We start from the raw sequence: 14,450 nt of genomic DNA, 5'->3' as shown, positions 1-14,450 counted from the left end.
TGTGGCTCAGTTCGTAAAGAACCTGCCTGCAATGCCAGAGACCTTGGTTCAATCCCTGGGTTGGGAAGATCCCCTGGAGAAGGGAAAGGCTACTCACTCCAATATTCTGGCCTAGAGAATCCCATGGACTGTATAGTTCATGGGATCGCAAAGAGTCGGACACGACTGAGCAACTTCCACTGTAAAAGCAGATCCATCCTACTTTGGTTCATCGTCACCTAACAAATTTAATTTTAGTTGATGGTCTCTGCTACTTTAAAAAGAAATAACACCAAAACAAGTGCACACACACACACAAAGTACAGTGACTGGATTTAACATAATCACCAATTCATTTATTCAGCAAATATTTCTTAGTAGCTACTAACTTGCTACTGGAGAAAAATCAGTGAACAGAAAGAAATCACTCCCCTCAGATATTCTCATATTGTATAAGGTGTTATATACTAACATTTTTCAGCTCTGTAGTTAATACTGTTCCCTCTAACACAGTCTACTAGATCCTCACTAAGGGGAGAAACATCTCTCATCCTTCAAGGCTCAATCTCTAAAACGTTCCCTGAACTCTCTGTATACCTATATTATTCTTACTTCAAGTACAGCTATCAGATGTACACAGTTATCTCATTCACTGTAAGTTTAATTATAATATGTACAACCAGTATAACAATATATATAGCCAGTATATACTGAATAAAATATACCAGATTCCACCCAACAAAATACATCAGCAATCAAAATTACAAAAAGATCACTGAATTATAACTTTTATCATTTCAGTCTAACCTTTATAATATCTTTGAATACAAGCTTTAATAAAAGGCCTATATACTGTACTTTACTTAAAAGGAATGAAAGCCTTAAAACCTTCTCACTAGAAGTGCTTAATTTCCATCTCAAGAAAGTAGAAAATCAGTAGTTAATGAGACACAAAAAACCCACTTGGAACATATGCATATATTCTGCTCCAGAGTAGTGGTTTGCATATTGTTTTCCAGACTCTTACAGTTCAAATGAACTAAATAAGGTGGAAAGCAGAAGTAAGAAGATGAGATAGTTTTATCCATGTTCCAGAAAACGTAACAGCTCCAGTTTCATCTATTATATATACAGATAGCTTCTATTGATTTTACTTGAAAAAGGGATTCCATGGCTTCATTTTTTCCCCCTTAAGTGTTTAAGACATGATATCTCTCATTAAAGTAAAATCAATCTTGTAACAGCTGGTTCTATGTACAGATTATTGATTTCCAGAATCTCTGAAAGATTGTGTCTTCAATTCTAATTAGTACTTTCTACTGCCAAAAGTAGATAAGTATTAAACAGTTCATAAACACATACACAGCTACTCATTAAATTTTACTGCTTTTCATCTCCATAGAAGCCACAATTCAGGCCCTCATTAACTCTCTACTAGATGATCAAAATAATGACCAGAGTAGTCTGAAGTCCTCAAGATGTTACTCACTCAAATACAACAGGCTAGAGTGGTTTTTTAAATAAGACACATTCCCTCTCTCCTCCTCCCTCAACTCAAAAAACTTGGATGGTTTCTCACTGCATTATGAAATCCCAACTATATCAAAATCCTTTGTGCATGATTTTGGCCCCAAACAGCTTCCCAAGGGTTATCTTCCATTGCATATTCTCCAACACCTCATCTTACATTCCATTCATATTCATTTGCCCTATAAACAAACACCCATGCTCTTCATCATCCACATACATCTGTGTACCTTTGCTTAAGTCAGCTCACGTCCTCATCCATCTTTCAAAGCACAGCACAAATCTTACCTTTTCTAAAGATATTTCCCAGCTGAAACTTACTATTGAGTACTCCTTTAGTATGGTCTCAGTATGTCCTTTATGAGGCTCTTCCTAGAGTTATTCTATAATGCTAACAGTCTAGCTCTGGCTAAGTGTAACAGATCCCGTTAAGACAGTATGTACATGGAGGGCTACAATACTAGATTACAGCAATTTCAAGTTACTGAATTAAAGTAAAATAAATAAAATACCTGGTTAAGTATTAATAAGTAATTTATCTGAAAAACATATTATACTTACCTTTGCTACTAAAATGTATGATATTCTCAACATTTCTTAGAATAAAGTATAAAATAATAAAAAAAACAACAATGAAAGCAGATATGTAAGAGTTACATTCTACATTTACAGATATGTAAAGTTATATTCTAATTTTACATTTTTAAAGTTAGGTATGTCATATGTAGCTTAGAAAAATTTTCCCCTTAGAATTTCACTAAAATAATAATCCTGTTTTATTCTACCAACATTCCTTTTATTTACTGGGAACTGAAAAACTTGTTTTCTTATACTACTTGATAACCCCAAACTCAAATTTAACATCCTGTGGAACCAAAATGCCACTCCTCAAATCATTAATCAATTTAATATTTTTCATATTTATCAATCTTAAGTTGTATATGATTTAGAACAACTATAACAGAATGTAAGTAGTATTTCCTATGTGCCAGGCATCATTCTAGGCACTTTACATGTATAACTAGGTTGTGCCTCATGTTAATCCTACAAGTGGGTACTATCATTACTCCTGATTTTAAAGATGCAGAGAGGTAAAGTAATTTGCTCAAGTTTATGCAGTTGGTGTTAGAGACAGGATTCTAATCCAGGCAGTCCACTTCCAGAACCCATGCTCTTAAACTACCACTTTATACTGCTTCTCAAAGAGCTCTGGGTGGCAAGAAGTGAAGTCAATCAATCTTCATATGAAAAGTTTTTTTCTTCTCTACAGCCTTCACTAAGACATGAAGCTCCTCCATAGCATATGTTCTAAAGAACAGAGTTCAACTCTGCAGTAATCCTCAAATGGGGTCACTCTTGGTTTTTCTGTAATGAATAAGGCGTCTTTACCTTGCAATCCACTTTTATCCAAAAAATTGCTTAAGTTAAACAACGTGTTTCTTGAAGCCAAATACTGAATGAAACGCTGGAGGGAGAAAAAGACAACAAATAATTATGTCAAATAGTACTGTCATCTAAGAAACTTTGAGAATTAGGGGGGAAAGTGGTGGTTAACACATTAAAAAATTAAAATTTATCATCTTCAGTCCTCCTAAAAACATAAAACTTATTTTTCACTAGCATGCAGGAATTTATTAAAGTCTAATGACCACAGCTATGGTATTAAAGTTAAAAGCAAACAGGCACTTTTAACTAGAAGCACTTTACTAAAGCATATTATGGCTACAGCTAATCATACTCAGATGGTGCCTTTATTTTAAAACAGATACCTAGTGATCCAAATTTTTATTACTTTTTTAAAAAACAGAACATTAGTAATCATATTGGAGTATAACAGAACAGATATCCTCTTATCCACAGTCCAGATTAAAGATCATCACTTTAGATTCCCTTACAGAATTGAATTACATACTACTAAAGACACACGTCTTCAATACCATTCCCTTCTCTTCCTCCCTCTGCAGAGGCAATCACTTTTCTGAAGTAGGTTTTTATCATTCCCATGAATGTTTTTTAAAATTTTACTACATATATAAGGATCTAAAAACAGTACATAATTTTGTCTTCTATTTTAAATTTACAGAAATTCTACACTGTACTTCTTTTCCAATGTGTTTTTTAATGTTCTTCCCAAGAATTATCCATTTAATATATGTACATCTAGTTCACTCATTTTCAACAATGTTTGAGTATTTCAACAAACTATTACATCCATTATATATCCGTTTCTACATGGATATTTAAGTTCTTTCCAATTTTACTATTATTAACGATGTCTCACTGACGTCTTTGTACTGGTCTCCACCTGCAGGCATGCAAGGGTTTCTCATGATATATACTTAGGGTTGAACTGTTAGCTCAGCATGGGTATAAAAACTCATTATCTCAAAATACTGTCAAACCCCTCTCCAAAATGCTTACCACAGAACACTACCTTAATATCCTTTTACACACAACTTCTAAAAACAGCTAAAGAAACTCTTTTCAATTTTGTAGGACAAATTTTAAAAGGATTACTTTTGTAAATGTATGCAGAGGACTACTATCAATTTTATGTACATAATCACTTCTCTAACTCAATAGTGTTCATCAGAGATCACCACAAACTAACAAACCACGTTCTGAAAAACAATTTGTAAATCAAAGACTCCTGTTTTATCATTTATCCTAAAACAACTTGTTTCAAAACGCATTAAAATGTCCTAAGACAAAAAAAAAAATCCTAAGGCAATATAACACTCTATGATTTTCATAAGTCTCGATGATTCCTTCTTGTGAGGGGCTGTCCTGTGCACTTTTCAGATGTTCAGCACGCCAGCAGCCTCTGCCTACTGCACGCAGTAGCATCCCCTCCAGTTATGCCAATGTCCTTGAGGGTGAAAATCACTCGCCTGCCTTGCCCTACTTTAGAACAACTGTTCTAGAGAATCTCCATTACCACAGCATAGGGAAACTCTATGCATACTCTGACAGACCAGTAATGCCTGCCAATGCAAAAACTTCAGGCTTGTACAAACTAGCACACAAAAAAGAGCGGGGCGCCAAATTTCTATCGGCTGCTGAAGGGAAGCAGTTCATCTGAAAACCACTACTGAAACGCTACCTTTCTCTTCCTATCAGTCAGTTGTAAGGAATGACAGTCAACTTTCTACTTGTTTGCCTTTTAAAGAGGCTGTGCTTCTGGTATCAGCACCCTCAGGGCCTCCCAGGTGGCTCAGCGATAAAGAACCCGCCTGCCAACGCAGGAGACCCAGAGATGCGGGTTTAATCCCTGGGTCAGAAAGACCTTTGGAGCAGGAAATGGCAACCTACTCCAGGACTTTCCTGGAAAATTCCATGGATAGAGGAGACTGGCAAGGCTACAAGTCCATGGGGTCACAAAGTTGCACACGACTGAGCACTGGGCAAATTATTACCTTATTCACCTCTGAAAGTCACCACTGAATGTCTGCCTCTTTAACTGGCATTGCAGTTGATTATATTTGTGGCTTTTTCTTCCTAAAGAATAAACTATATAGTTTATTCTTTAAGGCAAAAAATACATACAAGCCTGAAATTCTTCTGAATAGATGATCATGATCTTAGGTAAATACATTCCTAATAAAAGTAGAAACTATTATTCTAGTTAAGATGAAAATGTTTTAGGTTACGCTGAAGCTAGTATATCCAAATTTTTCTACTGACTCTGCATACTGCTAATAATGAATTAGAAAGCAACTGAGTAACATGTCCTAAAAATGGGTTATATGTGTTACCTAAGTAATCATACTTCAGGTAGCACTCCTGAAAATAATTTTTAAAACTTAAAAACTACAAATATAATTTAAAAAGTCCCTCTCCTCATCTCAGTGGGAACTATCTCCTAGCAATCAGTGGTCTGCATTTTTCTAAGGCACATACCAAGGTCCTAGATTTATCTAATTCCATTCAAACTTTCTTTAAACACAGTTTTGAATATTCCTTTTGACACAATTTTACAAATAAGCATACCAGGCTGAGAAAATCAAGAACTCAAAAATTAGCTATTGGGCTATCATGGAAAACAAGATGATTCTCTCCAGACATTAAATTGCAAAGGTTTATGCATCTTATTCGTTCCCTTTTTGGGTAACAAAGACTTTAGACACAACTCTGCTGAAGAAAGTATTCTTCAATCAGTCCCTCTCAGCAAAATGCCATCTTAGTCGTTAATATCACAGCCTTGAACTAGGCAAAGGGCTTCTACAGACAACTATATGAGATCAGACAGAAATCTGACTGGGCTGTAATGAAAAACCAAATGAATAAAGACGAACATATAACCTATACACAGAGGCCAGCGAAAACCAGAGGAGCTTATGGAACCCATCTCCAAGAATTAATCTCTGCTTCTTGAGCCCATTACTGAAAGTCCCCTATGCTCTGACCCACTTTCTGCTTTCTGACTTAAAAGGCAGGGAAAAAAGTGTAGGGTCTACAATTCTATTTCTGCATAAGCACCTTGCCCTTTTGACCTATATTATTCAGTTGCTATAGGCATTTCTGAGGTGTCAGTGGGAGAAGCAACCTGAACCAGTCAACACCCCCAGGACACTTGTTAACCAAAAAAACTGCTTACCTCATTTCCATACACCATCAAATGATGAGTTGTAATGAGAGATTTGAAGACCACCACCCAACTACTGTTAGTAGTTCTTTCAAATAAACTGTCTGCTAACTGCGGGATGTTCACATTCATCTCATTTGTGCACTGAATTAAGTCTGCAATAAAAAAAAAAAAAAAAGATCAATTTACTCTGCTTTATTTTTAATGCTAGGTCTGCATACTAATAGAGTAAAGATTTAACAAGAGTGGAACAAAAATGGATAGTTTGGAAAAGTTGTAAAAATCCTCTCAATAGAACCACTGAGACAGAACGTCTATCTGAGAAGTAAACAGGGCATTGATTCAGTTCAGTTCAGTCACTCAGTCTGACTCTGTGACCCCATGAACTGCAGCACGCCAGGCCTCCCTGTCCATCACCAACTCCCAGAATTCACCCAAAGCCATGTCCATAGAGTCAGTGATGCCATCCAACCATCTCATCCTGTCATCCCCTTCTCCTCCTGCCCTCAATCTTTCCCAGCATTAGGGTCTTTTCCAATAAGTCAGCTCTTTGCATCAGGTGGCCAAAGTATTGGAGTTTCAGCTTCAAAACCAGTCCTTCCAATGAACACCCAGGACTGATCTCCTTTATCACATAATTAATCAATAATATCAGAAAGTAAATCAAACTTCCTTCATCTTGAAGTACATTTTATTTATCTCAAAAGGAACTGCTTCAGGCCCTTGAGTAACTTTCAGTTCTCTTACTTTTCATAAAACTTTAGAATTACAGTACTAATAATATTCATCCCTATACTATAAAAATTCATACATATAGAAACAGACACAAGCTGAAGGTCAAACACCTTTATTACACCTTTATTAAAATCCTCCCTAGAATGCTGCGCTTGTACTAATAGAGCAGATTTGTGGTGTGTGAGTGAACAGGATTCTCAGTTTGTTTATTCAAAACAATTCTCATTCTTTCTCCCTTCACTTCTGAGTTAACTCAGTTTTCACTTGATAGCAACTAGCTAATATTGACAGACAAAACTGAAAATGGGCTGAAAGTTTCTCAGTGCAATAAATTTCCAAAGAACTAATCCAGGAACTCTACTCAATTATTACTCTGGAAACAGGTAAAACAATGTAAGTTTTAACTTTATATTTTAAAATATAAATAACTGGAAAGTATTACATAAAATAATCTACAATTGTTGTAGCACCAAAACTGAAAGAAAAAGTTAATATACCTCTCAGAATTTCACCTCATATCTGCTTCACAGATATTATTGGCAAATTCAAAGAAGAAAATACAAAATATGATCCAATTTAATGAAGAAGATCAAGAAATGAGTTATTTTAAAAGTATGCATAAAACAAACTATAATAAGCACCTCAGTTATAAGTACCATTAAGGGGGAAAATGAGTTATTTGTGACTCATTAAAAGTTTGTCCACTTTTCACCTTTAGTACCTAATGATTAAATATGAATTCAAGTGATCTAACTTGACTGTGACTGCTAAAAAGAAACAATGCAACTATGACCATTTATCTGCTTATAATCTTTCAAAAATGTTTGTTCTAATAGAGCCAATTTCTGTACAAAGTAACACTTGATAAGCAAATGCATTTTAGATAAGCAGTTACCCTGGCCAACAATGCCTGAACAACAAAGCACAAAACAGTCAAAGAGAATGTCCATGGAACACAGGCTTTCACAATTGAGACTACTTGCAACAAAAATTGAATAATAGCTCATTCAACTTGGTTTGTAGGGCTCAGCTTCTGATATTTTTCTGGTATTTTAAATTTGATCTCTGCCTTCTTGAATAGTACTTTATACCTGCCCTAAGGCACTGAATATATTGTACTTGCCTTATTCCAAAGATAAACTTTGTCTCTCTCAAAATATAATTTACTGGGAGCAGTTTGAGTTCTGCTCATTTTGAATCCTTTAAAATGTCAAGCACAGTGATCAAGTTTTGATTTTAATTATATGAAGTTATATTCCTAGCTTCCTGTTTTCCCATGGATTTATTCTTATGTATCTGTATTTTTTCTTTATCCTTCCAGAAATTATCTTTGTAAGTTGTTCATTTCTTTAACAGTTATTTCTCACAATGATGTCAATAATCATTTTACTCCTCTTACTTTCCAAAAGTGAACCTGTCACAAAATTTTTTGTCACAATACTTGCCCAAGGGCACTTCTACATGTCTGTATGTGTTTGCACACCCACATGTGTTTGTGAACACTCCCTAGAGTCCATCAAGAACCAAGTCTCTTAAACTTGTAGATATTCCACCTTCTCTCCACCCCACTATCCCTGATAAAGCAGGAATGAAGATCCTATGTTTCCCTAACTAGAAGTCAACCAGTCCTGGGAGTATTTAGAAGTTGGGGGGAGGGATTATCACACTCTCTGAAGGGCTTTACTGGCATATGACGACAAAGATGAGGGAGGGAGACTGTCATGCAATGTACAACTGACACTCCGCAATTAAAAGCTGCCCCGCCCCGCTCAGTGGTAAAGAATCCACCTGCAGGAGACACGGGTTCAACCCCGATCCAGGAAAAACCCCACGCGCCACAGGGCAACACGGCTCTCTGCACACCTACTGGGCCTGTGCTCTAGAGCCCGGAGCCGCAACCACTGAGGCCTGCGTGCCTGGAGCCCACGCCTCACAGCAAGAGACGCCACCGCGGTGAGCTCATGCACCTCAGCCAGAGAGCAGCCCCCACGTCAACAAAGACTGAGCACTGCCAAAAATAAACAAACATCACAAAAAAAAAGTTGCTCCACCCAAAACCGTCCCCACTAAGAAAATGCTGGACCAACTGGCCTCTTCACTTCTAATGAGATCTCATTTGGGGTCTCACCCACCCAACATGCTCAAATAAAAACTGGCCATGACACTGACTAACCTCAATGATCTCCCAACTGCACACAGGATTGGCATACATTTCATCTTTGTCAACATCCTCCTTGTTGAACCTTAACTTCCAAGACGGGCTTCCCTGGTGGCTCAGATGGTAAAGAATCTGCCTGCAATGTAGGTGACCTGGGTTTAATCCTTGGGTCCTGCAGATCCCCTAGAGAAGGGAACGGCTACCCACTCCAGTATTCCTGCCTGGAGAATCCAATGGACAGAGGAGTCTGGAGGGCTACAGTCCTTGGGGTCACGAAGAGTCGGACACGACTGACCGACTCTCTCTCTCTCACACACATACACACTGCTGCTTCATACCCAAATCCTTCCACTCTTGTTCATTCCTCAAAATGAATGACGTATTTTCCTTTGTGAAATACTCCTCTCCACAGACTAAGGTACCCACCACACCAACACTAAAGCTGGTACAAAATTCTACACTCTCGTCTAGAATCAGAGATTTTAAAAGGAATCTGCAAATACTTTTGTTGGTAATTTTCCATACTCTTATTAATCAGGGAGGTAAGTAAACCGCTGGATTAGTCAGAGACAGCCTGATGCTAAATGAAGCCAAAAGTGTAGTTTTCAGTTTCAATGAGCATGTTACACATTAGATTACGTATATTCTATCTATGTATATTCCCTTTCTGATCAGCTCTCCTCCTCACTTTGCTTCAGTTACACTAATGTCTCCTTTGCAATGCCTCCCACGAGCCAAGCACTCTTAACCTCAGGTGTTCAGTATTTTGTTCCTTCAGCCTAGAATACTCTTTTCCCAGATATCCACCCTTCTCTTACTCCCTGAGTTTATTCCTATAGACCTTTGCTCAAATGTCACCTATCAGATGAACATCTCTAAATATTTATAATACGTAACAAACCCTTAAGGTAAATCCTCTACCTCCAAACCCTCACTATACCCTCTTACTCTGTTTAATTTCTCTCCAAAACACTTATCATCTAACTCATTTTAACTTGTTTAATGTCTTTCTCTCCCAATTAAAGTATAAGTTCCATGTAGGGAGGGCTCTATTATGCTCTCTGCTGGATTTCCTAAGAATAGTGCAATGCATACAATGGTCACTAACACTTTTTGAATAAATAACATTTATTTTAGTATGCACTTGAGCAGCCCTAACATGACCATTCAAAATTTATTTTTTACACAAATTACACCAACGATCTACAAGTCTTTGCACAACCTGCAATTCCCAAAAGGTTAAAAACAGACTTGAGCCCATCACATGCAAAAATTCTCAACTTCAAGTTAAAGGGGATCCAACAAATAATGATTTATTGTAATGTTATGAAAACTTTATTTCATGGTATTTAGAAATGACCACGTTAAAATGGAAGGAAAACTCCAGAAACTAAAATGTAACACTTCATATATAACAGAAAAAATAGGATAAGAGTTCATGCATAAATTCAGAGTAGACCAAATACAAAAAAACCAAAGATATACAAACGTTTCTGGGAGAAAATATAACTGCACAGTTACACAAACTCTGCATAACACACTTGCCCGTAGTACTTTAACTGAATCAGTCATTTTCTCCAGGAGTAATTTTTCCTCTGAACAATGTTTCTACTATAGTAGTAACTTGAAAATGCTTCTAAGCTTGAGCCCCAACAACTCAGGAAGGAAAGTGTTTTCCACACCTCTAATCAACCAAAAGCCAACTGTTTCAAACAAACATCAACATATCATGGCAACCTTGACAGCTACTGCTTTTCTCATTCCCAATTCAGATTTCATTTCTTAAAAAGCACAAACTTGAAAATAAACTTCCTTTACCATCAAAAGGTTTCCAAAGTAGAAACTCATATTTTCATTTAGCTGTTTACCTTGAGAATATAAAAACTGTAAAACCTTATTTAATATTACATTAGTAACAAATCCTAAACGCTACACTCAAAAAAATAACTATACGGCATATAAGCTCTCTGCTTTAAGTACAGGTGAGAATTCATGAGAATTTCTAGGATTTAAGGGCAGAGGAAAACAGGCCTACTATGGAAATGAAGAGCATTCTTCCACACAGAGACAGCAGAAGGAACCAATCTAAACTTTTAAAACAAAATGCTCACTTCTATTATTTAATATGCCTCTTCAACAAACAAGGTCTGGGGTAGATAAAATAAATGTTTACTGTATTAACACAGGTAAGGTACTGACCCAAAGGTAAGGTCACAGGAGCTCACTACTAAACACTAGACTTAGTAACAGAATTAAATTTTTTGTAAAAGGTAAGGATGCTTGGAAATATACACAAAGCAAATACCCAACTAGCCAATTTAACGCAAGTTCTAAATTTCTAGCTAACTTAAAAATAATAAGAAAAGCAGTAAAATGAAAAAAATATATATTTTTGTATTCATCAGGAAATGTTCAGTGAAGCACAAAAATTAAGAAATAGCCAGTTACCAGATAGCCACAGACCTGTATTGACTTGTCGAAGGGTAGATTTCCACAAGTCAGGCAACCCAGTCAGTGGCAAACATCATTAGCAGAATGTAAAAGCCTCAAGTTCTCATCTAAACAGGCACTCACCAGGTTATATCAAAACTACACTGATACCCAAAGTAGATTTTCTAATAAAAGAGCTTGCCTAAAGCTAGTCTTAAAAAAAAAAGGACAATGCATCACAATCATTTAGCCACATATTACTGTCTCTTTCAAAAGGGTCATTTCGAAAGATACTCCTTTGGCAACTGCCTTCAGAAATTATTTTAGTAACATAAGACTGTTCTCTTCAATCATCTAGAAAACTGGAGACACACTCAATTTGGAAAGCAAATTAAGTGGTTCATCAAATGTTGCTTCGCTGATCAGATCTTTGAAACTCTTCCTGGGTAGCAGTACAAATAAAAACAAATATTCACTAAGAAACAGCAACAAGAGGATAAAGAAAAGCTTCTGAACTTTTGCTATAAAGTATTAGCACAATTTTTTTCATGTAGGAAAAGTCTGAAAAGTTAACATGCAAGTTGAAATCAGACCTCAACCAAAAGATGTCTAGGAAACAGAATGAACCATCTTACATCATTCAATTTTTTGTGTAAAGGGTCACAAAATATGGTCCAAATTAAGATGTAGCTGTTACAATATTCTTTAAAGTTTGTGGGATCCTCTGTGAGAAATGTGTTAGACTTTCACATAATTTCCATGAGAATTAACTCAAAAATACAACCTTTACAGACTAATTTATATCTTAAGAAACAAATCTAACCAACATTTAATTGGATTTAAAATTAAAACTAGGGAAAGACTCACACAGAATACTCAGTATAAGTAATAAGGATTGAGTTAACTTGAAAGAGGAGAGAAAGAAGCATTCAAAGCACTAAAAAGAAATGACAATGATATCCACAAGGTTTTGATAAGAGCACTATGAAGCTAAGGTACCTAAGTCACAATGTGAGCGGACTCGTTCAATAATGGAGGATTAGCTCATTAAACAGCAGAAGTCTGGCAGTAAAGTACTATGAGGCCGACAAATACACAGAAAAGAAAAAAAGCTGAGTGGGGAAAATGCTCACAAAACCGCGTTAAAGAATAACGCAGAGTAACATTAAGAGCTCAGATATACTATATTTTCTAATGTATAGCATATTTGCCCAAATACGGGGTGATGCAAAAAGAACTGAACACTTTCAAAATTACTCAGCAACTAAGTTACACATGGAACAGCTACTTAAAACCAGTATGTAAAGGAACTGTATCACTATTATTTCCATAATTTCACAAATTTCAGTAAGGACCTCTCAAGCCACACAGCAAACATGTACTGTAACTAATTTCAGAGCATTTAGAGCATACCATGACCACTGGAAGAAAAGGCAGCACTGCCATCTTCCTTTATTTCCTCACGGACGAGGAAGCGGTGGTAGAAGCACAAGAGCTGCAGGTGCGACAGCTGGAAGTCTGGTGGCCACTGCTGCAGGGGGACCAACACTTGCGACTAAGTCCAGCCTTACACCACTGTAGGTGAGTCTTGAGGAAACTCCAGAACCAACAAAGAAAGGAAGGCAAACTTCCACCTTACTAAAAAAAAAAGTTACAGCTGTAGGGAAAAATCAACCTGTTGGCACAACTAGGTATGCTATTTCTGTCGTTGTGTTTTCTGCAAAAATGAATGGATTAAGGATTCACACTGGTGAAAACTAGGATTCACACTGGTGAATAAAGATAACTTGACAGCTTAATAATTATATATCAGTACATCACTGACTCAACGGACATGAGTTTGGGTACCTCCCGGACTTGGTGATGGACAGGGAGGCCTGGCGTGCTGTGGTTCATGGGGTCACAAAGAGTCAGACACGACTGAGTGACTGAACAGAACTGACAGTTATATTAAGAGAATGATAGTATAGTTATATTTAATCTGGTTGAGTAGTAAGTTCTTCTTTCAACTGCTTTTTTAAAATCACACAAGAGGTTCTGCACCCCTTAAAAACTAGTCAACAGAAAAGCTGCTATAAATCCTCACAGATTCTCGCATCACCTAGCTCTCAATTTTAAACAAGGTTTTTGAAGAAGATATATTAACCTGAAAACACCTTCATGAGTGCTAATGTCAGGTGCTTATGGAGACCACCAAAAGAAATCAACTTTTTTATAAAGAGGAATAAAAAACGTAACAAGATTTAGGAAGTGTTTCAGAATACTTAAAAATAGAAAGGACTGGTCTCCTGTATATCTGTAGCAAAGGAAAGAAGTAGAACTAGCAAAGGTATATGTAAGAGAAGAAAGAATTTAAATTGCAGATGGAGCTAGATAAACAAAGCCAACCCTAAGATACTCTACATTAATATTTTGCTGAAATATATCGCTTGTATCACAGATTACACAAGCAAAGTTTGCCGAACTGTCCGTAAAATTTAAAATAAATTGTTTTTGTTAACAGAATCATCAAGCAGTTGCTTTAAAATTTTAATCACACACAAAGCATCTTCTTCAAATCAGCTTAAACTACTCTTAAATTATCTATTATTATTTATGCATTTGTCTCTTTATGACAATCAATTTGTCATAAATACATAAAAATCTCACAACAAGAACAGAAGTTCAACTCATGAAAGCATTATATGGAAAAACAGTGTCTTGGAGCACTCTCAGAATTCAATGCCACTACCTTCTTTTTCAAATGAAATAGTCCTTTCACCCCTATGAAAATGTTTCAGCCTACTATGTAAGCAGTTGTAACATGCAAGTCTGAAAACCACGGTGTTGTGGTGCACTCTGCATTCCTACCAGTAGATGGCGGGCTGTACAGAGAAACAACAGGACTCTGTAAACAGACGCTTGCTTGGGGCTTTCCAGGTGGCACAATGGTCAATAATTCACCTGCTAATGCAGGAGATGCAAGAGATGTGGGTTTGATCCCTGGGTTGGGAAAATCCACTGAAGGAGGAAATGGCAACCCAATCCAGTATCCTT

The 14,450-nt window shown here is 36.6% G+C and overlaps 1 protein-coding gene across 15 annotated transcripts in view; it reads right to left on the bottom strand.

Moving 5' to 3' along the window:
- The window catches only part of PICALM (phosphatidylinositol binding clathrin assembly protein), a 94,208-nt gene that overhangs the window by 57,303 nt on the left and 22,455 nt on the right, over nucleotides 1–14,450 (bottom strand). For all 15 annotated transcript variants that reach the window (XM_070457162.1, XM_070457165.1, XM_070457163.1 and 12 more), the window contains exons 2-3: nucleotides 6,104–6,246; nucleotides 2,896–2,971 (exon numbers count right to left, since the gene is read on the bottom strand). In XM_070457162.1, the coding sequence (XP_070313263.1) occupies nucleotides 2,896–2,971; nucleotides 6,104–6,246 (219 nt within the window). The remainder of the gene's footprint in view (nucleotides 1–2,895; nucleotides 2,972–6,103; nucleotides 6,247–14,450) is intronic.

The sequence above is a fragment of the Odocoileus virginianus genome, chromosome 28 (assembly GCF_023699985.2).
Source record: "Odocoileus virginianus isolate 20LAN1187 ecotype Illinois chromosome 28, Ovbor_1.2, whole genome shotgun sequence".
NCBI classification, from domain to species: Eukaryota; Metazoa; Chordata; class Mammalia; order Artiodactyla; family Cervidae; genus Odocoileus; species Odocoileus virginianus.
This window is presented reverse-complemented; position numbering and strand designations above follow the sequence as displayed.